The sequence below is a fragment of the Nothoprocta perdicaria genome, unplaced genomic scaffold (assembly GCF_003342845.1).
Source record: "Nothoprocta perdicaria isolate Ctin4 unplaced genomic scaffold, notPer1 scaffold_399, whole genome shotgun sequence".
Lineage (NCBI taxonomy): Eukaryota > Metazoa > Chordata > Aves > Tinamiformes > Tinamidae > Nothoprocta > Nothoprocta perdicaria.
The window spans coordinates 62,935-90,517 of NW_020455642.1; the positions used below are offsets into that span (position 1 = coordinate 62,935).

General features: G+C 51.2%; 2 protein-coding genes across 4 annotated transcripts in view; one reads left to right on the forward strand and one right to left on the reverse strand.

Moving 5' to 3' along the window:
• Positions 1-1,719: 1,719 nt before the first annotated feature.
• Positions 1,720-8,566, forward strand: ADPGK (ADP dependent glucokinase). Its single transcript, XM_026045116.1, has 6 exons — positions 1,720-1,918; positions 3,031-3,093; positions 3,538-3,658; positions 4,355-4,551; positions 5,254-5,352; positions 6,246-8,566. Exons 1-6 carry the CDS (start codon positions 1,826-1,828, stop codon positions 6,792-6,794), a joined length of 1,122 nt encoding a protein of 373 aa, XP_025900901.1. The 5' UTR covers positions 1,720-1,825; the 3' UTR covers positions 6,795-8,566.
• Positions 8,567-13,652: 5,086 nt separating this feature from the next.
• The window catches only part of BBS4 (Bardet-Biedl syndrome 4), a 28,728-nt gene continuing 14,797 nt past the window's right edge, over positions 13,653-27,583 (reverse strand). For 2 of the 3 annotated variants that reach the window (XM_026045121.1, XM_026045120.1), the window contains exons 4-16: positions 25,563-25,626; positions 24,958-25,069; positions 24,297-24,369; positions 23,170-23,223; positions 21,778-21,905; positions 20,303-20,357; positions 19,192-19,260; positions 18,242-18,394; positions 17,936-18,107; positions 17,414-17,483; positions 15,270-15,411; positions 14,717-14,927; positions 13,653-13,811 (exon numbers count right to left, since the gene is read on the reverse strand). In XM_026045121.1, coding sequence (XP_025900906.1) covers positions 13,663-13,811; positions 14,717-14,927; positions 15,270-15,411; positions 17,414-17,483; positions 17,936-18,107; positions 18,242-18,394; positions 19,192-19,260; positions 20,303-20,357; positions 21,778-21,905; positions 23,170-23,223; positions 24,297-24,369; positions 24,958-25,069; positions 25,563-25,626 — 1,452 coding nt within the window. In that variant the 3' untranslated portion in view covers positions 13,653-13,662. Of the gene's footprint in view, positions 13,812-14,716; positions 14,928-15,269; positions 15,412-17,413; positions 17,484-17,935; positions 18,108-18,241; positions 18,395-19,191; positions 19,261-20,302; positions 20,358-21,777; positions 21,906-22,703; positions 22,814-23,169; positions 23,224-24,296; positions 24,370-24,957; positions 25,070-25,562; positions 25,627-27,583 lie in introns of those variants that run through there. The other variant, XM_026045122.1, reaches the window with a different exon arrangement.

Genomic DNA, 27,583 nt, shown 5'->3' on the forward strand with positions numbered 1-27,583 from the left:
CGGGCGGTGTGCGTGGGGCTGCTGGCCCTGGCGCTCGGCTACCTCTGCGTGCTGGGCCCCGGGCTGGCCCCGGCCGCGCTGCAGCGCCTCTCCGCCTCGCTGCTGGGCGGCCTGCGCCGCGCGCGCTCCCTCGAGGGCCGCATGGTGGCCGCCTGGCAAGCGGCCATCGTGCGCCCGGCGCGCGGCTGGGCGCGCGTCGCCGTCGGGTACGTTGGGGACGCGCGGAGCGGGATGGGGGCTCGGGGGCGGCCGGGAACGGCGCGTGGGGGAGGAGGGCGCGGGAGGAGAGCGGGGAGCGCAGCCCCGGACACGCACACGGAGCGGCAGGCGCGCGTGGCCGCCCCCGGCCTGCGCTTCCCCGGCTGGAAATGGGTAAAGTTTGGGGATGTCCCGCGGGTCCGAGGCGCCCGTCCCCCGCAGCCGTGCCCGTGGGCCCGCAGTGTGTCCATCGCCAGCATCGCCCGACCTGCGGCCCAAGGTTCGGCCCCCTCCGCCTCAGTAGCCGCGGGCCTGGGGGCTCCTTCAGTGGCCAGGGCGACAGGCCGCTTTCCAGGGCGGCCTTCCCCGTTTCCGTCCCTGGAAAGGAGCCGGCTGCCTTCACTTCATTCCCTGCTTTATTCCCTCCATGCTTTATGGGACCAGACACACGTATGCGCCAAGCACACAGGGCCTCCAAGTCCATCAGCAAACACCGAAGGTGGGTCCCAGCCCGGGGCTCCGTGTCCCTGGTTCTGAATTAGCCAGGCTCTGTCCACGCGTTTACAAGAAATGGTCTGGAAGATGGGAGCTTTTCTGGTTTTCTGTTAGACTTTTCTGATGCTTCGCTATTGGAGRGAAGGCGGCCTGCTGTTTTAGAAATGCGAGATGATGCTTTTCAAAATAGGCTTTTCAAGAGTTTCAGATGAAAAATGGGGTCTCTTGCTTCTTATAAACAGCAGCAGCAGCCGCCGCCTGCGCGGGAGCACTGGCTCTTTCAGCACGTGCGTGTTCTAGGTTGTGTTAACAGCAGTGGATGCTCCCCAGGCTGACCTGGGAGGAGGGGAAAAACCTTTTAGTTTTATTTTCAGCAGTTCTGAATTACTCGTAGACTTTAATTGTGGTGGACAGAGAGCAAAAACTCTTAACAGGGAAAATCCTGGTAACTTTGTATTCCTTAAGATAATGCTCTAACACCTTTGTTCATGTAGAAAGCCAGTCCTTGGTACTGCCAATCAATAAGTTTATTTCTTGCTGGAAAGCAAGGAGGAAGAGGGAGAGCCTTTGCTAAGGAAAGCTGGACCTCGGCCGCGGTTCTTCTGGCTATTCCTGTTTCTGTACCAATGGTTTAACCCTCCTGACTTTAATTTGTGCCCATTCTTTTTTMTTTTTGAGCAAGCACAAGAGAAAGTGCACGCTGTAACACGACGTAGGCAGCCACCTTTGGACATAAGTAGCTTACTGGTTTTCTTGTTTAAATTTGGGTAGAAAACTGACTGCAATGCTGGTGCTGAATACAACCCGTTAAACGGAGAACACTTCAGTGGAGAATTTCAGGAAATTCAGCTCCTTTCCCCTCCCCGGATCTTCTTTATTTTGCCTTTTTTATCACAAGGGCTGCCCACAACTTGACAGCAAACGTTGTGGCTCCGCTGTCCCCAYGTGCCCCAACGCACACGTGATCTTCCCCCAACGCTTTTTCCTCCTCTCTCACAGTGTCAACGCCTGCGTGGATGTCGTCCTGTCCGGTGTGAAGCTGTTGGAGGCGCTGGGCCTCGATCCTGGCGACGGCAGGAACCACGTTGTGCTGAATTCCGGGCAGGAGCTGCAGGAGACGTTCGCTTACTTCATGCAGAAAGGGGCGGCCGCCGAGCGCTTCTTCAGCGACGCCGACACCTTCCACCGCATCGCGCAGACGGCCTCCGAGGACCCCGATGCACAGGTACGTTTCCCACTGAAGACAAGGTTTGATGAGCACGCTCCCTATTTTCTGCATCTTTGGGGGCTCTTTTTCTCCTTCTAGTGAGGCTGCAAACCATCTGAGGGAGAGCAGTCCTAGTGTTTTGCCGTTGCTTGAGTATGTGGCTTTACACAGGCTTTCCCAAGCAGTAGGGCTTTGAACAGTTTATCCTTTGCTTGTTTTCCTAAAACTGAGCTGCATGGGTTTGGCTCTGGCAATCCAAGATGCCTGCATAAGAACCCTCCCAAAGATATTGTTGAAGATAGAGGAGCCACATGGGCCTGTTGCCATTCTTAACTTGTTGTGAGGAAGGAAAGATTCAAGCCAAAAATGCTCATAGTGCAAGATTTGAGTCCCCTCTAGAAGGAGGAGTGATGAAAAGCAATTAATAATCTTTCTGAAGCCTCCTTTTCCAAAAGCAAAGTTGTCTTGCTCTCATTTACACTGGGTCTTCTGAAGTACTGGCTTAATATCCACTTCGTTGTTGGCAAATTTCTACAACTGCTGTAATGCTACTTTATATGCAGCCTGGCAGCTGATTTTTAAGAACCWGGAAGAGCAACTTTTTTTGGTCAAATTCCTCACCACATCACTCTGTAATGTTCTTTATTGTGTTTTCAGTCAATCCGCAATACAACCATATGAATCTTTTTGATTACTTGAATTTCTGCATCTTTTCTCAGTTATTTCAGCACCTCAGATCCTCAGACTTTTGAAGTTCTGCTTATGATCTCAAACTGGGCAAAATATTGTTAAAATTCTCAGTCACTTCTTGTCAGTCTTGCATAGAAAATTAAGTCAAAATTGCCAAAAATATGTTACAGAGAAGTATGGACTGTTTATATTATGAATTAACTCTACAGGGTTGCAAGTTACCAAAAAGCAAATAATTATATTTAAAAAAAATGTTGAAAACAGATCTGAGAGAGAATTTTAAAACTATTTTGCCTTCAGCCCCAGGAAATGTCATTAAGTCCTCTTAATTAAGTCCTCTGATAACTTTCTCTTAACCAGTAAAATCTTAACCCTATTCAGAGCGCTAAGCATGTATAAAACTATCAAAAATGCCTTTATCTGCCTCGTTTCTTTTACAGCTCTATGTAGGAGGAAATGCGGCTCTTATTGGTCAGAAACTTGCAGCAAACCCAGACCTGAAGGTAGGTGTTCCAGAAAATCTGTTCCATTTATTCCCTTGTCCCCGGTGTGAGCGTGGGGGTCTTGCGGCGCGCTCTCTTCCTCAGAGTAGGGTTGAACCCCAGTTGAACCAGCCACATGGTTCCCTGCCCCTGACRGGCAGTTTGATGATGCCTTTCCTTGCATCACCGTTAGGGCTTGTTGCAACTTCCGCAGACCTTACTCAGCTTCCGAAATAGCTTGAAAAATAAATAAATAGAAACATTTCTGTCCTTGTAAAGTACAATCAGTTGTGTCCCGTCAGTCTGGTGAGRCCTGAACTGCCTCGCTGAATGGTCAGAGATGAGAGCTAGAGCTGACTGTAAGGGAACATGGGGCCAGAATGCTGGTGGGGACAAACGAATGGTGGGGATTGATCCTTGACTTTTTTTTTTTTCTTTTTGTTCTTTGTCACTGTTGTTTCCTAGATCCTCCTCTGTGGCCCAATTGGTCCAAAGCTTCATGAGCTTCTTGATGACAACGTAGTTGTGCCACCTGAATCCATGCAGGAAAGGGATGAATTCCATCTTATCTTGGAGTACCAAGCAGGTATCTCGGCAAAGGCTGAATGTCAGATGGGAAGCCTGAGCATCAAAAAGATTCGTGKGTTTAAAGTTTTTTTTTCTGAACTCCCTTGGAATCAGTTAATTCCAGAATTACTGTAGAAGTTATTGATACTAGCAGCTGTTATCACTGTTAGCTGGGCTAGCATGATAATTCCRTGTACTTCAGAGAGCCATGGCAGGTAAACAAACATCTTTGCCTCTTTTGAGACTTTTTTCCTCCTTTAGAATATAGTTCCTGTAAATACTGAATCATGAGCCATGAGTGTTGTTCAGGGTGTACTTTCATGCTGCAGTGTGGATCAAACTATCGAAAAGGAGAGGTCTCCTCTGCCCCCTCCTATTTGCACGTTCCGACTGTTTGGCTTGAGCTGGCTGCGATGGTTGCCTAATTGCCTAGCAAATACAGCTGATTAAAATGGCAGCAAGCTAACCTGGCAAAAGCAACCAAATACTGAATTTGCTGGGTGATCAGACAAGCATCTAAGTGAGGTAGAGGGAGCGAATGAAGGGAATGAATGGAAAAGGATCTTAGAAATCAAGACCTCTCACACTGCTGGTTGTGGCGTAGTCTTTGTGCAGTTATAGCCTCAGATTCCAGCAGGCTGTCCCCAAATACCTCCAATATGTGAATTGATTTGCTTCTCTCACAAAGCTGACTTTTCCCTTTGCTGCACCCTAGGTGAAGAGTGGGGACAAGTGAAAGCACCCAGTGCCAACCGCTTTATCTTCTCTCATGACTTATCAAATGGTGCCTTAAATATGTTGGAAGTGTTTGTGTCCAGCTTGGATGAATTCCAGCCAGATCTCGTGGTACTCTCAGGACTTCACATGATGGAGGGCCAGAGCAAGGAGATGCGGCAGAGACGGCTGCTGGAAGTAAGATAATTACACATCAGGCCTTCCTTAATTTTCATTGCAACACTTAGTGGGAAACTCTTGGTTCCTCAGGTTCAACTTGTCATTAGGCTGTGTCTTCAGCTCTCCATAGATCTTCTCACTGTTGCCTCCTAAAAGAAGAACAAGAACTGTAGGACTAATGTTTCTTGGAGTCAGTGGCTTGGCTAGGGAAAACAAAGTTATGCTCTGGTTGTCCAGCTGGAATAGATCAACCTAGTTTTGGAGCTTATCCAGTGGCTAAATTGCACTTTTTTCTATCCTGGATGCTAAGATGATCGAGGCTGTAATCAAGGCTTTTTTAAGCCTCATCTGCATTAGATAATCCAAGAGGGAATCTTCTTACAAATGAGCTACATTAAGTTCTTTATTTACAGATCTTTACCTATCTTGCAACTAGTGCCCTTCATGCTTCAGTGAGGCTTGGGAGATCTCTGCCAATCTGTTAGAAAAATGCTGCGTTGCAGGTAGCTTTCTTGCTCTGGGATTCTGAACTCTGTTTTTATTTCTTTCTCTTAGTTGTATTCTGGCACTTGTCAGAAAGCTCAATTAGAGTCCCGATTAAATCCATATATATGGGAAAATTAATCAGTGTGCATCTCTGGGACAAAGCCCCTTTGTCCATCCATACTGTTTCATAATGAACATGTTCTTGCCTTGTTTTCTCTTTCTCTGCCCCTGCAGGCTGTGGCCTCCATATCTGATATCCCTACTGACATTCCCATACATCTGGAATTGGCCAGCATGACTGATCAGGATCTCATGAGCAACATTATGCATCAGGTAACCAAAGTGATGGATTTCTATCAGTTACCATTTCTTCAGCATCACAGTGCACAGCTGGTAGATGATGATATACATGAAAGCTGACAGTTAGGGCTGTGCTGTTGGAGAACATGGGTTCAGTGTCTGCTCTTGCTTTCTGAACACCTGAGTTCCCTCTGCTGAGATTATCATCATTCTCTCCTGCAGCAAAGGAGAGCTGTAATGGCCTCTGCCCTAGCCCAGGACAGACTGTCTCTTTAGCTTAGAGAGGATTTTCCTTTAGAAAACCCATCAGTGAGAAATTCCAATTACAAGGTATCTTACGGTTGGTGGCCCTCACTCAGTTGATCAGCAGGCTGTTTTCAGCAACACGTGAGGGCTTTTTGCAAATCCAGAAATATGCAGGAGACTTAGCATACAGCTAGAGGTGCAGTCGCTCTCAAATGAAGAAAGGTCTTGGCAGTCACAGAGGGGGAGCAAGGGAATGCTCCCAGCTTCCCAAGTAACCCCACTTGGTTTGGTTTTAGCAGGCTTGCCATTTTCTAGAAGAACCAGGATTTGAAGCTGAGATGAGATTTTAATATAAGTCAAAAACTGGGCAGAACTTTTCCTGCAGATCCTGAAAAGGTCCCTCCTTTAACCTGGCAGAATCTCAGGGCTAGGAGTGTTTGATGTATTGCTGATGTTCTGGTACTTGCCAATGTCCAAGTGGGTATCTAGAAATCAGCTACACCGACGGAGTGTGCACCTTGGCATTTACCACTGCCCTTGCTAAGTGCCTCCTGCGCACTTGGCACCTGCATCTCTCCAGGAACCTGGGTGCTCTTCTGCCGTGCACGCRGTGAGCGCCCCTGGTGCCGCACGGATTGTGGGTGTGAAGGACAAACTTGTTGCTGTGTTTCTGTTAGCAGGTCTTTCCCCTGGTGAACTCCCTGGGGCTGAATGAGCAGGAGCTGCTGTTCCTCACGCAGGCTGCCTCCGGGCCCCACGCCTCCCTGGCCTCGTGGGATGGAATTCCCGATGTGGGCATCGTCAGCGACATCCTCTTCTGGATCCTGAAGGAGCACGGGAGGACCACGGACAGGGCCTCCGATCTCACCCGCATCCACTTCCACACCCTGGCCTATCACATCCTCGTGACAGTGGATGGCTACTGGGGCAACCAGGCGGCAGCCGTGGCCGCGGGCGCCAGAGCCGCAGGGACACAGGCCTGTGCAACTGACACTATCGACACCAGCAAAGTCTTTCTTAAAGCTCCTCTGGAGTTTGTGACCTCCCAGACAGAGGCCCCCTCCAAAATATCTTTAAATCCAGATGAGCCCGTGGTGCATTGGCACAGAGAAGGCATCTCATTCCACTTCACTCCCGTTCTGGTGTGCAAAGATCCCGTGCGGACCGTGGGACTCGGGGATGCTATTTCAGCTGAAGGACTGCTCTATTCCGAAGTGTATTCTCAGTAGCAGACCAAGACCCTACCTTTTCTCCAGGACTGTGTGGTGTCTGAGGAATCACGGTGTTCTCRTTAGGATTTCTGCCAGCAGTGGCATAGGAATAGAATTAGGGTGCGATACAATTTCTGGATATAGCTAAAAAGAGCCAAAGAGTAATTCCAGGTATAAGCTGTCAGATACATTCCAGTCACTTGGCAGTGACTCAAACGTTTCACATCTAAGTGCAGAGGTTTTCATATTTTAGAAAGCAAAGAYTGCCTTTTCTTTGTCTTAAGCATGTGGGGAGGGAAGCAAGTATCCAAATCCCTGTTTGGAGGAGATTTGCTGTCCGTAACCACGCACTGGTCTCGTCCGCTAGTGCTCCAGAGTGGAGCAGCCAGGAGACTTYCTTGCTTGGGGATCAGCAGTCCTGGGCCCTGCCTCGCTTCTGAGAAAGAGAAAATAAAAGGCTCCTGCATAATGTCCTTGCGCCACGTGGCTGCAGGGCAAGAGCAAACCTTGTGCTTGCTTGGTGTGACCATCATACTGACAAAATYACCTCTCAACCTCAATGCCCTGCACTGCAGGGAGCCAGAGCCCTGAAATGTGATGGAGGCCGCACGTGCTGCGGTGTGTGCAGCACCCACGCCACGCCGCGGCGGCCGCCCCACGGCGCTGCCTGCCTCTCTCCCACTTGTGTTCAGCTGAGCCTGGCAGCCTGCACTTAGGCAAGGAAAAGTGAAGATAATCAGGGTCTATATTTGAGGAAGCAGCTTTATTTACTTGTTGAATTAACCCAGGTAAAGTTCTGGGATTATTTATAAACTAAATACTGAGAATTTCCTTTGCTTCCTCTGCCAACAGTAGGTGCTTGTATCTGATCAGTTCCAGCTTCCAAAACAGCTACCGGCTGCTGGACGCTAAATTTTTGTTTGAGAACAGCAACTCCTCTGCTGTTCCCCTCCGCTCCACTCAGGAGAGTTAAGATATTTATTAGGCACAGTCCCTCTGGGGCCTGGAAAGCTGTGAAAGCAGCTTTTTTGACTGAAGCGAGGCTCTTACGCTGGAGGAAGTTGCTGATAATAGTTTCTTTGCTTTGGACAGTCTCTGAAATGAGGAAAAGAAATAGATCTTGTGTGTCTTCCCAGCCCAATGATGCCTAGTATCTTGGCATGACTAGTGTAGAAATCTTGCCAAATACCTTGTTTGTGCATTTTTCTAGTGCTAGTAGCACCCTCTCACTTGCTCAGGCTATTCTGCATCGACCCAGTATCTTCTCTGTTGCCTGTGTCTCCTTCCAAGAACTGTGGTGTGTTTGCAGTGCTGTCATACACGTTTTTCTGTATAAGTAAATTAAATGCAATCAATGTATCTATGCAAGCCAGGCCTGGGGACGAATCTGCATCTGAACGGAGGGCAGCGACACGCAGCCCCATCGCGTCGGCTGCAGTGASCGGGTGCTGCTGTCGTTTTCCTGTTGGAAAAGCTCTGTAAGGATAAAAATTGCAGCTGTTGTAACCTGCCTGAGCCCCGAACTGCCTGCCCGTCCCCGTGCAGCGTGTGCTCTGCAGGGTCTGCAGGGATCATCCCAACACTGGACTTCTTCTGGCCAGAACTGATTTTTGATGAATTGTTGCATGGGTCTCAGCTCTGTTTTAGTCTTTCTAAAGAAAAGACACAACCAAATGAACAGTGYCTGCTTTGAGCCATCTAAAGGCCTGAGGCCACCGGCAGGGTTGTTTCGGAGCCTTTGATCCCAGCCCAGAGCCACCAAAGGCTGCASAGCTGCAGAACTAGCTCTCTGCTCACGGCAGGTGCCCCTTTCTGGACATCAGGCCGAGCTGGGCGGATTCCGGAGCTGCAAACAGAGCTCGGTCTCCACAGGCTGCTACGCTCCCCGGTCCTGCTGCTGGATTTCACCCCTCTCTTCCAAAAGCAGTTGCTGAGACACAAGTTTGTTGGACTGTCATTGCCTTGGGGCCACTTAAAATCATGTAAAAGCACTAACAGAGCCTGTCACCTGCGAGGGGAGTCACCCTTGCTCTCCCCAGGAGCGTTACAGGCCTCTTGGTGTTTCTGTTCTGTTTTTTAAGGTATTTCAAATAAATAACTGCTGTAAGTACAAAATGAGTTTATCACTGGSAGCTCATGTGGGCCTAAAAACAAAACTCCCCTAAATTATTAGGAATTCCTTTGCTCTAGGCCCTGTCCTTCCTCACCAGGTCACACTCCTCGCTGGAGCCGCTTCCGRGTGCCAGGGGCTCTTGCTGCTGCTCCAGCTCTAGCTCTGCTTTGGCCGGGCTCACGTTGCACGRATGATTCCTAASGAGCAGGACCTGTTAATTAGCTATRCTGCTGCCATCGCTGATTACATCTGGAAACAACCTATGTGATAACAGAGCAGACAAGCAGCACCCATGCGCCCTCCTTCACTTCGTACCTCCCGTGCTGCAGACCTGTGGTGCTCCGTGTCCTCCTGCCTCCAATGCTCGAGGAGGAGAAGGGCCGCCGGGGCTCCCGGGAGCCTGTCAAGGTTGGCACCTGCCTGCMGTGACAGTGAAGCAGCAACGTGACGCCTCCAGCCCACTGAGAGGTTTGCAGCAAGTTCAGCTACCTAAAAATACAGCTGTGGATGCGCCATGGGGACGGGGCTTGCACAAACAGCAGTTGAAATGACTCCTGCTTCCCCTTGCCCTTAGCCTCCCTTTCGCTGCAGCTTCTTTTTTCCCCTTGTGCTTTAATCCTCAGCTGTCTCGTGCTGCCAGATACGAGAGGTGACAGCGGCAGTTCATGCTGGTCCCTGCTTGGTTATCTCCCCTTGCAGCAATTGCAATCTGGTCACGTTTGTTCTTTTCCTGCGAGTTTCTTTCACAGAACCAGAGCTGTTTTTTCCCCTGCCTGAAGCCCTAGTGCTCTTGGGCTCCTGCTTGCAGCGCAGCTGGAAGTTGAGGCAGTTGTCAAGGAGGGAGCAGCTCGGCGGGCTCCGTGCGGCGCCTGGCACAAGGCCCCRACCCGCGTGCCCGGGGCGGCGCGTCCTGCAGCGCTGCTGCCAGCCCCTGTGCTGCGCTGCTGGTTCTGGCTTCAGGAATCGCATCAAGACTCTGAGTACACTCAAAAGAACAGTGTAAAACAGGGCAAATACTGAGGTTTAGTCAAACTTTAGCCYAGCCTTCATGCAGCCCATGAACGATTATTCTCATGTCGGTTCAGAGATGTCAGATTAAGTTCTCTTCTGCCACAGCCAGAACAGTTTCTTGCTTCTCATCGCAGGTGGATCCCAGGCCCCATCCCGAATGGCCTTCTCGGGGAYTACTGACCCCAGCTTTGCAGGACGTGGCACTGCCGGGCRGAGCTGGGGCTCCSGCACTGGGAGCAKCCAGGGCTGGCTGGAAAAGGCGGCRCAGCCGGTGCCTCCAGCCGGACCTCCGGCATCATCCCGGGCCCTGGAACCGACCCGGCCCACAGCCTGTGCCCAGGGGCCCCRGCAGCTCAGCAGGACGAACGCTGAGGGGGAACGCTGGGAACAACAGGAGGGACCAGGAACAAAATCCTGAAAACTCCCCTACGAATTTCTCCGGAAACCTGCATAAAATGGGGTTTGTCTCCTGTGTTTTTCATTAAGAACCACTGCAGAAAATACCAACTGGGGCTGAAGGAACAGTAACGCTTTCCTAGCAGCACAACGGCTTCCTATTATCTAAAATAGTCTGGGCAGATTATTATAAAATGCCTTTTCCTTTTATTCCCTTCTGTACTATATTTACACGTAGAGCTCACTATTKTAGCAAAGTTGCTTTTTCTTCACCCAGCGCTAGGGTCTGACTCTCCCAAGAAAAGGCTTTGCCAGCAGAAAGCCCTTTGCCAGCGGGGAGGTGTGAGTGGAGGTGTCCGGCGCGGAACGGCGCCTGCCCCGTCCCGGCTCCGCGTGGGCACTCGCGCCGGAGCACGGCAGCAGCTCGACGCRGCAGCACTGCCCCGCACACCCCGCTTGGCTCGGGCCGCTCACATCCCCGCGGCCGTTCCCAATAAAATCGCTGCGGAATCAGTGAGGAACTCGCGGCCGACGCGAGGCCCTGCTGCCCCATCCCTCCTGTGGAGCCTCTTACACTCCCTTCCCGAGGAGGAAGGGAAAATCTGCAGTCTATGCCACAAGCAGCATGGTTTAACCTGGGTTATGAAGTACGTTTTTTTCCAGAAAGGGGGAGAAGAAAAAAATCCTGAAGCAGATGGCTCCTGCTTCCCTAAAAAGCAAGCTCATTATTCTTTCCATCTTATTTTTTTTCAGTTAAGGAAGGAAAAAAGAAAATGACAATTATGGCTGACTGAAGCAGGTTTTGGAGCATAAGGCTTGATTTCCAAAATCCCTAAATGACTTAGCACAGTGCTGCTGAAAAATCTCCCTTCATTTCAATTGAAAAAACACTCGAGACTCCTGCTCGCATTAGGTAGTGCAGTAGCTCTCCTACACACAGTATTAGGCTATAAAGCCTGYGAATTTACTCGGGCGGCAGAAGATGGAACAAGGAATTTCAGTTATATTTATTACCCAGCTGTAATTACGTATTTAAAAATACTTCCTCAGACATGAAGCCCCCTTCTGCTCTGCTCAAATCCTGAGAGTATCAAGGTGCTACTGCTCCTGTTCACGGAAGGAAGGATTGTATCAACCATCTGCTTGAGCACCCCGTGGTACCTTTACCTACACAAGCACCGCATTTGCCAAGGAAATAACAGGTTGTGCAAGTGGGACTGGCYGAGACTTGGATCTCTGCCTGGAGCTCGTGCCTCCCTGTGCTGGAAACGGTTCAGAGAGAGCAGACCAGGCTTCTACAGCCACCCCTGGCCAAGGGCTGCTCCCATCAGGTGAACGTAGCAAACTGGCTTCAAGCACCTACAGCCCCCRGCTGCCTTCCCCTGCCTTCTGCTCTGTGTCCAAAGCTTAAATTAACCAGCAAAACGGGTGGAAAACTCAGCCTTCCTCCAGCAGCAGCGCCAGTGCTCACAGCCCGTAACCTCACTGCCCTGGTCACTGCTCTCGAGCAATTGTTAGAGGGGAAACTGGTCTTGAGCTGAAGTTTTGGGGCTGAAGAGCTCCCACRCTGCCTGCCCTTGCTCTGCAATCCCAACCTCCTCTTCACAGGCACCCCRGGACGCTGCTTCAATGGAAAAACTTTAATGTGAACAAAATTGCTGCCTTGTCCCTGGCTTACACTGCTGCTTGTCCATCTTGTGCTGGTCTGAAAGGGCTTCACTACAGAGCCCGTTTTCTTCGGCGCCTGCATGAGGGGAAGGTCAGGGCAGCGCGGGAGGGAGGCGCTGCGAGGCCGAGGCCAGCAGGAGAGGCCGGCCTGGATGAGGCCGCGCGGGGCCTCCGCAGGCAGGAGCGGGAGGCGCAGCGGGGCCGCTGCTCTGCTGGGGCTCCCTGCACAGCACGGGGGSTCCCGCTCGGGCTCGCGGGATGCATTCGTGTCACTCCGCTAGGAGCTGCCAGCCACAGAGCGCAGCTGGGGGACGTTCGGGCACCCAGAGCCTTCATCGCGCAGCTTTTGCACCGTTAATGTGGAAAGGATCCCACTACCAGCCCTGCTCTTGCACTTACCTATGGACTGATATCATGCAACAGCCAATGAGTGGATATGTTGAGCCCAAAGCTCCAGCTTGGGTSGGGGAAGCGCTGCCTGCTCTCTGGGAAACTCGGATCAAAAGATCCCACAGCAACGTGAACTTTGGCTGCTTTTTTCTCTGCACCCAGAGAAGAAACMAGCTGCACTTAACCCAGGCACTGTCCTTTACACAAAGCAGGATGCAGCTGCCGTGTTTAGTGCCCCAAAGCTGTATCTGGACAAGGTCCAGACGTAGCAAAGTGGTCGCAGCAGAGGAAGGAAAGCTGGATGTTTCTGTTCCACTAGAAAAACGCTGTCAAAACATCTCCAGTAACACGTAGGCACTAAGAATCCCTTCTCTGCTCAGCAATGGGATGCTTTGCCTTCCTGCAGGTGGCATAAATTATTTCTCCCCCAAAGCTATACTGTAAGGAGGGCAAACTCAATTATTCAGACTGTGCCTGTTGTCATACTAAACGTTATCATCTCATCATCTSCTCTCCCTCGAAAAGCCTCCCTTTTTAGTCTCCATCTCCCCCCGCACTCCTTCTGTGCGATATGAATTCGAGAGGGAGGGTTTTGAGGGCACGAGCACCAAGCTGAGTCGGGCTCACTCACCCTCAGCAGAGAGTTAGGGGTCGGSCCCCGGCCGACACGGTGCTGCTCCGGCCAGGCTGCTTTCCTGCCTCACGCCTACGCTCGTCTGCACCTTCCTTTGACTGCCAAGAGCTCCCACACAGAGCAGCCTGCACTTCAAAATCTGCTCCATCCAGCTCCGCCACCTTTCACAGCAGCCACCCATAAGGGAACGGGCTCTAAAGGTGCCTCTCCCTCTGGCCACGACTTACGCTGACGGGCTGCTCTGGAATGTCTCCCTCTCCGGGCACATCAGCGCTGACCTCCCTGCAGCTTGCGAGGACCTTCCCCGGCTGCCGAGCAGCTCAGGCATGGCAAGGAGCTGCTCCTCTTGGCCGTCGCATTTTTCCAGGGTGCTACRTCGCTGCTGCTGGCTTTTTCTGACCAAGCATCCCTCCGGAGGCAGAGAGAGCCAGCGGCAGCGTGGGGAAGCATCTCCCCGCGTGAGGGGAGTAGCGACCACGCCAAGAGCAGCTGTGTAGGAGCTGCCACCAGGCCGCCGTGGGACAAGGCAGGGGCCACGTGCTAAGATCTCTACCAGCAACAACCGTGTGGGGCTACGTGACAGCGGGCGAAGCGGCCGCGGGCCGGGGACGCAGGTGACTTCCCCGCAGAGCAGCGGCCGTGCTGGCCACGAGCTGCCCCGGCCCGCGGCCACTCTAGTCGGTCGCCTTGCTCCGGCGCTTCTCCTTGCTCCGTTCCTCGGCTTCCGTCGGAGCTGCGCTCTCCTCGGAGCCCGCTTCCGAGCCCGGCTCCGGTTCCAGCGGCAGCGAGGGAGGCTTCGCAAGGGCAGCGGATGCTCCAGCACCTGAGGGGAGAGCACAGTCACAGCAACCGTGGCCTACACCTCTTGCCCATTCTTTTGCATGAAGACACCCAACCAGCACAGCTATTAATCCCTCACAAATTTATTTTCTAACCCTGCATGAGCTTATCAGTAGCACTCAATCCTTCTGGGAGTTTTCCAGCAACAAGCTCAGCTGGGCTGCTGGGGGCAGTTGCTACAGGCTTGCAATTCAGCTCGTGCTTTGCACAGGAAACTAGTTCCATCAAAGCTGGTCTGTACTCAAGCTGGAACCAAACCCACACTCTGATTTTCAGTTCAAACACTTCCATTCACAAGTTGTATCAACACTCAAGTTTTGGACCTACAACTGATGTCAYGAACCAGCTCCCTTCTCCCATGCGGGTGATCAAGTCCTGCAGGTAAAGCCCAAGCTCCTGCTGAATCTGACAGCCTGTCTTTCCTTGCGGAAGGTTTATTTCATGTGTGAAAACTAGAGCAGTTCCTTAGGGGTAGAGAACCTCTCTGCCACTGCAGTCCATAGGAAACAAGACCAGGAGTGACAGAGATCACCCCCAAGGTCCTAAGCACGTGCCTCAGCATGGTCATGAGGGGTGGGAAGAGGTCGGACCGTGAACCCTGGCTCGGAGAGGCTCCCACCCAGCTCCTAGCAGGAGGCAGCGGGTGCAGCCACTGCCCCTCGTCACTCTCTCCCAAAGGGAGACAAGGGCTCTGGCTGCTGAAACCGCCTCCGCCCCCAAGCAAGATATCCCTCCCCTGCCAATGCAGCTTTGCCCACCATGGCTCAGAGAGGAAAAGAAACTTTCCCTGCCTCCCTCCTAATGGGGCGCTGTAACTGTGCAAAGGTCAAGGGATTTCCGACTGGAAAATATCCCTCCCTAAAGCTCTCTCGTGTTCCTGTGAAGTACCTGGAGCAAGCTGCAGGATCTTCCCATAGCCAGCAGCTGAGGACATGGCTTGACCCAGGGCCTGGTTGGAGCCCAGCGGTGGCTGAGAGCTGGAGGACTTCCCYGCCGGAGCCGCTCGCTGCTTGGGTTTAGCCTCTTTAGCCGGCCTGCTCCAGACCAGGCTCTCCCCCACCTGCAGGGCAGCTCCCATCTTCTGGGCCACATCCACCATCTTCACAAGAAAGAAACAGAGGAGATGCTTGTGAAGAGCAACATGCAAGGCAATAAAGTCATCAGGAAATAGAGAGCAAGCGCAGTGTGGAGCGGGCTAGCGCCTTGGTGCTTGAGGGAAACACATCTCCCTAATTCATTCCCTTAATTAAGAGGGAATCTTGTCTTGCTGTGTATTGATTTGAGAACTGGGCTTCAAAGAACAGAAAYGAAGCCAGCAGCTCTCAGCAGGTGACTGCTCTACTCGGGAAGCCTCACAAGCAGATTTGTTTCCTACCCTGCTCGTTTATTGCCAGTCTCAACGTGGCTCCTCAGCACCTGCTGACAACCCTGGGGCACATACCTCAGGGTCAAAGTCAAGAGCGTTGCTGTCCTTCAGCATGTTGACCTTCTTCTCCATCTCCTGGTACTGGCAGAGGGCTCCCTTCTTGTCCCCGTGGTTGTAGAGCAGGACAGCATAGTTCAGGTTGACGAGGGGGTTGCTCCTGCAGCAAACACAGAGGATACAGCCCTTCCAGAGCGAGAAAACTTACCCTGAGCAGAGCAGTGCTGGGCTGGGCGCAGGCAGCCCAGGCAGGGCCCCTCCGCTGCCTGACACAGCAAGTCCCAGGGCAGGAGAGCCCCAAGCAGCGGAGGAGCCAGACAAAGAGCTGCTCAGAGCTTCCCAGCGCTCCGCTTCACATCAGGTCCACGGGGGTCACCCTGAAGAGCCACCTTCCCCTCCACGAGGGTGGCCGCTCGCCGTGCGGGCAACCACAGGCGTTTGCGGGTGCCCGGGCCCAGCGCAGAGCTCGGAGGGTGGCACTGGTGGGACAGGGCCGCGGTGCTAGCGCTCGGCTCGCCGCGCAGCCAACACGTGCAGAAGGTTCTTGCCTTTCTGCTCGTTCTCGGAGCAGCCCCTGTCTTCACCAGGTTACATAAAGCCAGAGCAGGAACCCGGGTGGCAGAGCCAGGAGCGCGAGCAAGCTCAGCCCGAGGGAAGGGCTGAGGTRACTGCCTTGGCCGTGCTGACATGTGCCCAAACCCCGCGGCCGCCCGACCCCTCTGCAGGTGCCCAAACTGCCATCCCACAAAACACTCTGGCCATTCSTGGTCCACATTCCCATCTAATACCCTCAGGAAAGCAATGAAACGCAAGGAGGGCGCTGCTCCCGGCCTGGAAGGATTTCTTCTGGAGCCCAGGGGAGCTTGGCAGAGGACAAGGCACCAAGGAGCAGTCAGGAGAGGCCGGTCTAGCCAGGGATCCCTGCCGAGAGGGACACTGTCCCCTGACTCAGTGCATCTGCCAAGGGACTCGTGCCCTCTCCCGGAGCGCGGCAGGCAGCGCCGGAGCCCCCGAGGCTGCGGCACCGGCCAGGGAYGGAGCCGCCTCTCCCTGGGAAGCGTCCAGAGGGATGAGGCTTCCCCTAAGGCTGCCCAGGAAACACCAGGGGTCACCTGCAGGCAGGACTACCAAGGCCTCTGCGTTATATGACAGCGCGGTGACAAAGATGACTGCTAGAAAGAACCTAGAGCATTTAGACCCATCCTCTCTCCCTTAATGGAGAGGCTGATCCTGCGACAAAAAGGTCAAAAAACCTCCTCAACTCTCTTCAGCAAAGCAAAGCAGTGTGTGAAAAACAAAACACAGCAAAGAGCCATCTTTTCAGCCAAGAAAGTGCCACTGAAGTTGGCACAAGATCACAATGGAAATTGGGAAGAGCAGCTTTAAAATTACTTGTAACCTCTCAAACTAATTCTCCTTCCCGAGCTGGGAAGCAACATGATTGTCAAAAAATCTAAAATACTCATAGAGAGAAAGGGCAACTAGGAGCTGAAAACCCACCCTAAGAGGAGCAGCTGGCATCTTTTTAAGAGGTTTTCCCAAGATATTTCCCCTTCCAGATCCCAGTGCACCCAATGTCCCAGCACTGCTACCCAAGGATTTATGGCCGTGAGAGCTGACAGGGCTCTCTCCATCCCACACCGGCAAGGAAAGCCTGCRGGAGCCGGATGCAGCCACAAAAAGGGAGAGGCAAGGGGGCCACCTCAAGCGTTTTCTCCGAGCCCCTTGTGGAGGTGCCTGCAGGGGAAGGAGCGTTCCCRGGAGCGTTCCCGGGAGCCCCTGGGCTCGGCGGCACCACGCTCGCGCCATGTGCCGAGCACTCGGGGAATACTCTTTTTCTTCTATTGAACCCGCTCCATTTCATACAAACTGTACCAGGAAGGAGGCCTGGAGTCCAAAACCATTATCACTGACTCACTGTATAAATAATAAAGTAAAACTCAGCTTTGGGGTGGGCCAAAAACAGATTTCCCTTTTGCTTTTTTCTGAGCTGGCCTGTACCCTGAAAAGGTTTTAGAACAGTGATCTGCACAGCTCTAAGCATAAAAATATCCCCCTCTTACGAACCACGTAGGGCAGAAGTGGACAAAGGGAGCGAAGAACACCACGTAAAGGGATCAAACAAGTGGATCAAACAGCCAACAGATACATTGAAGCCTTACTTGTCCAGGGCCACAGCTTGCTCGTAGGAGAGTTTGGCATTTTCAAYGTCCTCCAGGTTTGTCAGAGCAACTGTACCAAAACAAAACGTACGCACACGTGTTCAYGCACTGCAAGGATTTCACTTTTAAGACACTTTGGAGTGTTGTTAAATCATAAAATAAACAGGAGCGGAAGGCACCCAGCAGGGCTGTCCAGACAGTCCTGCCCAGGCCAGGAGCAACTTTACTCAGGTCACTGATTGATATTTATCTGGCCACACACAACTGGCCAGCACTGGAACCACACACCCTTCCCCACGGCAACCTGCTCCAGCACCAAACTTTAGGGATAGACAGMCTCTTCTAATGGCTAATCTGAACTCACCACACTCGAGCCCTCCTATCCACAACAGCTAGGAGGAAACAGCTGCTTGCTCCAGCATTTGCCCCGTGTTTTCCTGTTCTAGGCCAAGCTTTCTCTCCACAAGGCTACCTCCCCTAAGCCAGATGTCGCGTGGATCCAGCCCACGGAGCGCCACGTACCTGCCAGGAGCATGTAGAGCTCTCCCATCTTGGGCTGGAAGCTGATGGCGGCGCTGAGGAAGTGGAAAGCGGACGCGTACTGCTGCATGGTGAGGTGCACCAAGCCCAGGTTGTAGAGGATCTTCCAGTCAAARGGCGCCAGGTAGTTTGCTCGCTTCAGGCAACTGATGGCCTTCAGGAAGGAGCAACCGTGTGTTGGAAGAGAGCGGCTCAGCCTGCCCATCTCTGCCACAACACRGCTCCTGTTCTTCCAGTCCGCTACGGATGGGGAGGGTGAGGATAAAACCAAGGGCAGGTGGTCCTTACCGCTACGTATTTCTTCTTGCCGAAGAAGCACATGCCGATGTTGTTCCAGAGCGGGGGGCTTTCGGGCGCAGCGCTGGCCACCGCCTTGTACTTGGCGAGGGCGACGTCGAAGTCTCCGTGGCTCTGCATCATGCTGCCCGCCGCCAGCGTGGCCTGCCACCAACGGGGAGGGCAGCTGAGCGGCCGCCTTGCCCAGCTGGGGCCAGGGCACCGCGGGGCAAAGCTGCTCAGCTGAAAGCACCTCAAGGACAAATGGCTTTTTCAGGTGTCTCCCAGCAGCTGCCAAGAAGGGGATTCTAGAGTCTCCCAATGTACAGCAGGAGACTACAGCGTAAAGGAGGAAACCCCTTTACTGCATATTCTGATCATAACTGTCTTGGAATTGGTGCTCAGGGTATGTTTTGGGGTGACACCAGTAGCTTCCAGAGTTCCTGGGAATCTGAGAAGATCTATACCCTGGTAGTTTCTTTTTATCAACAAATAGGGACTGAAATAGCCCTGGTGCAAGTCAACTGGAGATTACAACATACGCAAGTGAGACATATGCAGCAAAGCTTGCCTAGTTCACACCAACTGGCTGATACTGCAAATTAACAGAAATAAGCCTRAAAAGAAGAGCAAGAGGAGCAACACACTATATTTAAACCACAGCACGCTAGTTAAGTCACTTACGATATTGCACAGTGACAAATAAATTTTGCAAGTGTCAAGGTGTTTTCACAGCAGCATTTGGGTTGCATTCATGCATCACATGCCAGGCACACCCCTCTCCTGCACTGCTCAAGGAAAAGGAGGCAGAGAAATGAAGCAACGTGCCTAAGAAGGGAAGCTGCTTCAGACTCAAGCACTGAACCTGGATGCCAGGCTCAGCTTTCCAGACTGGAAATGAGCTTTAAGATGCGTCTCATCATCATTTGGCTGGTTCTTTTCCAGGTTCTTTTTCACAATACCTTGTAGTTGGTGGGGTCATAAGTAAGCGCGTTTCCAAGGTGTTCAAAAGCTTTCTGGTAATCCCCAAGCTGGGAAAGAAGTAAACGAGGATCAGAAAATAAGGAGCAGGGGGYTGTGGAGGAGCAAACATGCTTTTTGGATACCAGAACTTCCAGTCCAACTAAAGCTAGGATTCAGAAGGGCGAGCTGTATATTGCTCCTAYTACACACACACATTCTTACTTAATAATTCACAAAGCAGATCCTAAAAATGAATTTTGCTTAATGAACTTCACCCTTCTGATCAAAACAAGGGTTCCTATTACATTTGCACCGTGACATTTCTATACAGGAGGGAACTCTGGGTTGATTTTCCTCTGCTCCTTCATGCCTTCAGAAGAGAAGCTACCAGCTACAAACTGCTCAGCACATCCTCGATGGCCCCACCACAACGTTTTCACTCATCAGGATGCTCTGCACTCTTTTTGCAGCCTTCTGATGGGCCGTACATGTTAGTGCCAGGATTACGCACACACGTATGTGACTACTCAACATCTCTTAAATCTTACGGTTTTCAATGGAGTCACGCCAGAATTGTACCAGTCTGACCAGATAAAATTGTGCCTACTGGTGTCTTGGTCATAGAMATTCATGAAAAGTTGATTTTTCACTCCAGCAATTACACTGAATAAACAGATGGTCCTTCACACGCATGTCCCAGAGCCAAGCGATGAACAAGCTTTTGTTATTTAAATCACTCCTGATTTTTTTTTTGAGGTGCATTAGCACCAACAATTTCCCCGCTGCGTTTCGGAGAACAACTTGCTAGGCTCCTGCTAGAGACAGCAAGTTAATGACCAGCCATGTTTTATTGTACCTGGAAGGCCTGTAACAAAATCAGGGCAGCTGCCCACAGAATTCCTGCTCTGGCTCAGTTCCATGAAATCAACTTCCTTTTAGCAGTAAAAAGGTATAAAGAAGATACACAAAAGCACCTTCTGTCACGTCAAACATGGCCTTTACAGGAATGTGTGAAGCTTATACAAGGATGCATAGGAATTAACGCTATAAGCAAACTTAGATCATTTTGAAAATATGTAAGCTCATAAAACAGCTAACAGTTCTCGGTACCTGCAGGTAGAGTAACCCCAAATTCGTGAGGAGCTCTGTGCTCTCTGGAGAAAATCTGCAACACAAAAGCCAAAGAGCTGCGTTGCTTATCAGCCCTTCTAGGACAAGGTGCAGTGCAGAGTATGTGATTCTTATGCCCAGCTATACTAGTATCACCCTAGGAAATTCCCCTGTTACTAAACCCAAATATGAGAACAATTTTCATCACGGGGACTTCCTTTGAACAATCTAGCCCCTTGACAGCAGTCATGGTAGTTCTGGGAAGCAGACTTTACAACACTGGCAAAAGGAGGTGCAAAAGGAGGTGCAAAGAAAACCCAGGATTTTCTTAAATACTCCCACTCATAAAAGCATCCCAGTGGCCAGGAGCTTCAAAGCAAAGAAATAAGCAGGACAAAACAGAGTCAAGCAAATGCACAAACACCAAGAAAGCAGAAAGGGTCAGTGCACATTCGCAGCCACCTTCACCTGAAGAGGACCTAGTTTGCAGGTCATTGCAGTGAACTGAGCTCTCGAGCCTTAAGCGGGGTAATATTTATAATCACAGGGGCACCATTAAGCCTAAAACACCATAAAACTGGTGTTACAGAAACAGGCAGTAGACACAGACTATCCTAGGGCTGGTAAGAGCAGACAAAATGTAATAGTCAGATGAGAGGAAAAAAGAAAAATCCAAGCAGAAGYGAGCAAGCAGGCAGAGAAGGGAGGCACGGAGACAAGAAATAAAAGCACAGTAAAATGCTTGGCAAGGATTAATTCCATAATAAACACTCTAGGTTAACCCAATAATAGTGACAGACAGCAGCCACAAGCAGATGTTTAAGGAAAAAGTATGTGAAAAGGGCAAGTACAAAATGGACATTATCCTCTGCCTTCTGGTAACCATGTTATTAGGGACAAACGGCTTTTCTTTAGTGCTTGTCCCCATTGAAAAATCACTTCTTAAAATCACTGCTGAGTCAAGCTGTGCTCAGAAAAGCCCTGAAACAGCTGGATCAGGACTGAGAAACCCCCACTGGTTCCGAGAATCCCACAGCGCAGCCGCCCATCGCTGCTCCACCAGCTCAAATACCAGCCACTCCAGGCAAATTCAGTCCACGGAACCCACCAACTCATTTCCGACAATCMGGCTTAGATCTTTATGGTCAAAACAGCCCTAGGATGTAAAAGGCAGTGTTGGACATGTTTGCTCCAAGCACTTCCCTTCCATCCGTTTGCTTTCCTTCTTCTGCAAACAGGCACCTCCTTCCATGACACTGTCAAGGGGAACGTTCAGGAGGAGTGAGCAGGACTACAGCTGAGAGCAGAGACAGTCAAAGAGCTCTCACAAGAGCCAAATTTGCACAGAGACACTATAATAACCATTAGCTTTTCAATCCTGCATTTCTGTCCTCAGTTTGGATCTGAGCCCCCAGTCAAATTTCTCCTGGCCCAGGCTGGGACACAGGCAGATAAGAACAAYGATATGATCTTACTCTACTGCCTTCTTATAGACTTCAAGGGCTTTTTCAGTCTCTCCTTCCAAGAGGTGGATTTTCCCCAGCATCATGTAAGTCAGTTCGTGTTTGTTGAGCTCCAGGGCGTTGTTGAGCTGGTCTTGTGCCTAAACACACAAGCACAGAGAGGAAAATCAGCGGTGATTAGTGACCCTAACAGCACCCCCCAGCACTGGCAGGCAGCGAAAGGGCCCGGCGAGCAGAGGAGCGTGGCCTGATGGCCAAAACGAGCTCTGCATYAGGGGCCACGGCTGGCAGCAGCAGCGGGACGCAACGCTCAGCGCCTCTGGCCAGGCCGAGAGGCAAYGACCTCCCAGGGCAGAGACCTGCCTCACCCTGCGCTTGCATTAGTTTGCTTTGAGGCCGCTCCAGCTTTGTTAGGTGCTTTTCCTTCTAAAATGCTTAATCCAGCAATAAGCAGGGCCTGCCAGGCAAACAAGAGCAACGAAGCAGCTTGTCTGGCACATGCCGATGCCCTCCAAGAGGGGCTGCTTCCAAGCACGTCTTCCTCTCGCTACCCCAGGCCCAGCCTGCAGGACTGCAGGAGTTTGGGCTGCTCTGGCATACAGGATGCTTTAGAAAGAACAATGCTGACAAAGGAAAGGAGCTCTGCGACGCTGAGTGTTTGCTACCAGCAACTACTCAAGAGCCCAAATCACTTCCACGAGCTTCCTTGTATTGTAGAGATCCTCAGGAAAGTACTGAGCGTGCGTCTGCGCCCACGGTGACCATTTTAGGTCTGCAGGACAGCCAAGAAATTAGGAGGGGGGAATATGGAAGACATTAATGAATGTGGTAAGCCCCAAGTACAAACCTGTACTACAGAGCTTCTTGCTTTACAGTAATGCAGAGCAAAAGGGACAAACTGGGACTGAAGTTTTTCTAAATACCAATTTTTCCCTTACCCTGTGTGATGATCAGAGCCCACTCAGTGCTCCCCACGAGTGCCTAGGAAGGGCTATGGGAAGAGTCGGGATGGGCACAGGTAGAACAGCCACCAAAACTCCACCACAAGTTTCCTGCAAGTTCTTCCCTCCCAAGGAGGCACCAGCAGCACTGCCAGCAGCCGTGCTCCTTCACAGCTTCTGTTCCAGGCCTGGGGCAAAAGCAGCTGCAGACACAGAGCGAATCCCTGCCGTGSTGGCGGGGACAGGACAGCAAGCAGAACCTGGAAGTCCTGTCTCTGGATCCAGTCGCAGGTCTCCAAAGTCTCCTTCAAACCCAAGAAACTCTCTGCACGAGGCAGAACAGTTTAAGCAGTTGACAAGACCCAAATTTTGCTCCGTCATAACTGCCAAACTGACACACAAACCTTCTGTGAGTCCTCCCCCTGTCACTGGGAGGTGACAGGCGAGGTGAGCACTGCATTACCTTGTTGAAATGCTTCAGGTACATGTAGCACACGCCCAGGTTGTGGCTGATCTCCTGTACGAAACAAAATCCAAATCAGCGTGAGGATGGAGGGATGTGCTGGTAACCTGCAAAGACRGTAACAGGCACCACTGCCCGGCACGGGGGACACGCGGGGCCTGCCCACACCCTTCTTGCTTTGCCACACTAACAGCTCTACATCCAAACATATCCAAACAGCAAGGCACTTCGGGAGCCTACAGCCTCGCTGCGCAGGAAAGACGACAGAGCCCCGAGATAAAAGCAGAGAGATGAAGAAGGTYTCTTAAGAGAGCAAGGGGCAAAGACCCATTTCTTTGCTGAGATGTGACTTGATTCCCAGTGAGATCCTTGCAGCTGGCACAACCTGCCCTTAGGGGTGGCTCTCAATCTACCGGCAGGTAGACTGGATGTGCACAACACTGCACCTAGCTGGACACAAGCTGGAAAATGTGCCTAGCTTTCCAAAACAGAAGCTGGCACCAAAAGGGCTGCTATCCCTATGGCATCCTAATTGTGCTTGCAACACAGTAGGAAAAACACTTTGGCATCCTAAACATTCTTGTGACACTGCAGGGAACAAATCACACTTTAACTCATTGCCAAGAGTTTTATAGACAAGCTACATGCCATCTTCTTCACCCTGCTACATTTTGGGGAGTAGAAATGCAAGGCTCATTAGTTTCTTGTTTCTATTCTGGTAAAAGTTTCACTGCTTCATCAATTTAGACAGCCTTGACCTTTAAAAGGAAACTTCCACTTTCAACAGTCTTTTGCATTACCAAAGGGCTCCTGCTAATGCAAACTCAAACTTCATTAAAACTCAGGCAAGTTTTAATGATAACACAGGGTTTCCAAAGAGCGAGCAGCTTCCCATACTTGCCATAACGAAGCTCTGGGTACTATATATGCCTATACTAGCAGCAACACTCTGCAAAGCTCTGACATGTTGCAGGGGTCCCTGTTTGTACCCCGAGGCTACGTGTGGGTTTCTGCAGGTAGAAATGAGGCCCTGTGATCTAAACCAGAAGCCATGAGCTCGCCTTCTCCTGCAGCAAATTCGAGACATCCGCATACTACAAAAATCTGCAACTTACTGATACACTTACCCAGTCCTGTTCACTGAGCTTAGCGGCYTCATTGTACACTTCAATGGCTGCCTTGTGCTTCCCCAAAAGAAACCTGTGAAAGCATTTCAAGTTTTATTTTCTCCTGTGCAGCCACTGTCCCCTTTGCCAGTAAGAGCTGATGCTGTCTGCTAGTTCTCCAGGGACCTGCACAAGAGGCCTGAGAAGGCTCCGTTTCAAGTGACATGTCGGCACTGCTCCTTAAGGCCAAGGTCCTCAAATCTGAGATGTGAGGGCTCCCTTACAGCACCGGACATGGAAGGAGCAACTCTCTGCAASCTGCCTTTGTCCCAAAGGAAAGAGCCAGGGACACTGGCAAATTGGACACTTCAGAGGCGGAAAGGAGCCAGCAAGGACAGGCACACAGCTACAGCCAGCTAAGCCCCTTAGCTCTGCCCCACRAATCCGTGTGCTACCTCTTGCTTAAAATACAAATTAATAAACACCACAATAGCAGCTAGGCAGATAAGAGAGATTCTGCTTTCAAGCTGGCCCATGCTTCTGAAAAGCAGCTCCAGGGTTGATAAGGAGGAAGCGTGCTCGGAATTAAGCAGCCTGGGCTCTCACTCGATGCTGGGGAGGAAAACAAAGCACGGAAGATGCTGGGTGGCATGTCAAGGATAAGCAATAAACCCCCACTCACAGCGACCGCGCCACTTGCTTGAGGTTGTCGGCACTTCGAGGGTTCAGAATGGAGCACGACTGAAAAAGTTCAAGGGATTCTTGAATTTTCCCCTCCAAGCGAAATATGAGAGCTGTAAGACAACATACATGGGGCAGATTAGTCCGTTATCCATAGGAAATACCCGGGAATAACGCTCATGTGCATTTCCCCCTCGGCAGCAACCTCAGGCTGACCCTGCGGCGGAGCGCAGAAGGAAAAGGCACGCAAAGCTCTTGTGCTTGCTTGGAAACGTCCTGTTCTTCTGACTACACGTGGCCTTAAACCCTGGCCAATTGCTCGTTCAGATAGAGCCTGCATTTCTGCTCCTGCAAAATATCCTCAGCCAACAAACCCGGCTGTCCCCGGGGACTGACTCAGAGACGGCCGCAAGGGCCGCGGCACCTAAGGGACGTCGCTCAGCAGAGACCCAGACATAGCAAGCAGAGAAAGGTCAAAAATGTATTTTCTTAGTATGAATTTTGTATCCTTCTTCATTTGCTTCCYGTTCTGATTGCTCACTGTATCTGAAATAACTTGGCGTAACAAAAAACCCCCAGTGACTTCCAGAGGCCTCGGGAACGTACCTTGAACGTACACGGCATATTCACACATTCCATGAGATTCCTGCAGCTGCTCCTTGATGAGCGCCTGGAACGATGAAGGGCAACAAGCAACACGTTACCACACACAGCTCTTCCTCCTGTGGCAGTAAAGATGGAGTCACCCGGGACAAGGCAAGGAGGACAAGAGGGCAACCAGAATTCGTGCTCGGAAAAGTCATATTAAAACAGAACTTGCAGCTAGTTCTTGTGATATGTATTAAAATCCAATAAGAGTGGTCAGCTTAAAATAGTTTAAAGAAGGGAATAAAAGAGAGACCTTGTTTCATGTGTAGAGATTTGTGTAAATAGATTTCACTCATTAACGAACGTCAACTTGTTAACTAAGTGCATGAAGTTTTGGCCAGAACGTGACTGGTTCTGGTTCCAAGCAATGGCACGGGGTGGAACATAAATGTCCTTTTCCCTCTCCTTTTCAAAAGGAATAATTTGATTGCTTCTCCAAGGTGGCAGAAGATACTGCCATGATAAGGGAACACTGATTTGTCAAGCCTGAAAATAAATAAATAAATAAATAAATAAATAAATAAATGCCACATATAATAAAGGTACCAGAATGGGGACAGGGCAACTGCAACGCTGAGCCTGACGGTGCAAACTCATCCCCAGTTGGTGCAGGGCTCTGTGCCAGGAACGCCGCAGCCCTGTTAGCATTTCTCTGCTCGTTCCTATTACCAACGATAATTACACATGAGCTGGGGAAAATGCCACGAGGAATCTCTGCAAACATCCTGGGCTGATAAGGACATCTACTCTAGCCCCTTGGTGGAGAAATAAATTGAATTGGAGCAACGGCAGCCGGGTCAAGGAGAGCGCAGCGCCCAAATGATGCACGTGGGGGAAAGGGAAGGGCAAACAAGGATGAAAATGTCAATTCTCGCTGGCCTCATASTGCAGCTTGGGATGCTGGGGCTTGTTTGCTGTAGTCTATAGTCGCACGTGGTGTGAAATAACAAAACCAGTCCAAGGCAGTGACTTTCRGGCTGAGAACCAAACACATCATCTCTGTTTCCCCGGAGATCCCCCCTGGCTCAAAAGGGGAGGGAAAAGGACGTTCCTGCAGGCTGGCGGTGGCCGAGGGCTGCTCCGGCCTGCACATGCTCCGCAGCAGCAAAGCGCCCGGGGAGCCAGGGAAAACTGCCCCGAGGCCACAGCGCGGGGMGCGAGCGGGGCGGCAGCGGGGAGCAGAAGGAAACACGGCTGGAGGCTGCCCTTSCCCTGGGCTCTGCCCCTGCCGTTCTCCCACCGGACTCCATCCACATTCTAGTCCTTACAGGCAGCACCATCAGACGCTCCTAAACGACTAATTTTCGGGATACGGCTACCCTGTATTGTTCCAAGTATATCCTGTCAGACTCTTGGAGCAAGAGAGGGCAACAGAGAGCCATCTTTCAGAGACTTCTGATTTATTCCTTAGGCCTTAAAAAAAAAAAAAAAACCCACAACCCAAAGTTTGCGCTGAGAAATACGATCTGGAATCCCAGCTTTTCCTCCTCAGTTTATTTAACTCGCTGACAGAACATGTTGGCAGGAGACCAAACAACAAGGAGCAATTTTAATTAATTAAAAGCAGCTGGTAATTTTAGCAATTCTTTCCTCGCCCATCATGGCAGCGGAGGATTTCTGTTGGGAAAAAACACAGACAGCGGGAAGAGCTGGGAGTGAAGCTACCAAGCAGGCTGTGCAGTTTCTTAGCTTTGCACRTGAAGGGTAGAGGTGAGTGACACTTGCTGGTTAGTGGGGTCTGCCCCTCTCCTCTCCCCCTTGCCATCCTCGTGCCATACGGASCAGCATCAGCTGCTAGAACGTGGCAACACCAAAAGAGACAGAAATAGGGCTGTGAAAGCTGTAATTTAGCCTCACAGTCTGGGGGAGCCAGGGGTAAGAAGCGAGCGGTTTGGACTTGGTCTTTCACGGCATGGACAAGCATGGGAATTTTAAGAATCATGTTACGGGGGAAMGGAATGAAGCAAGGAGAGGAAAAG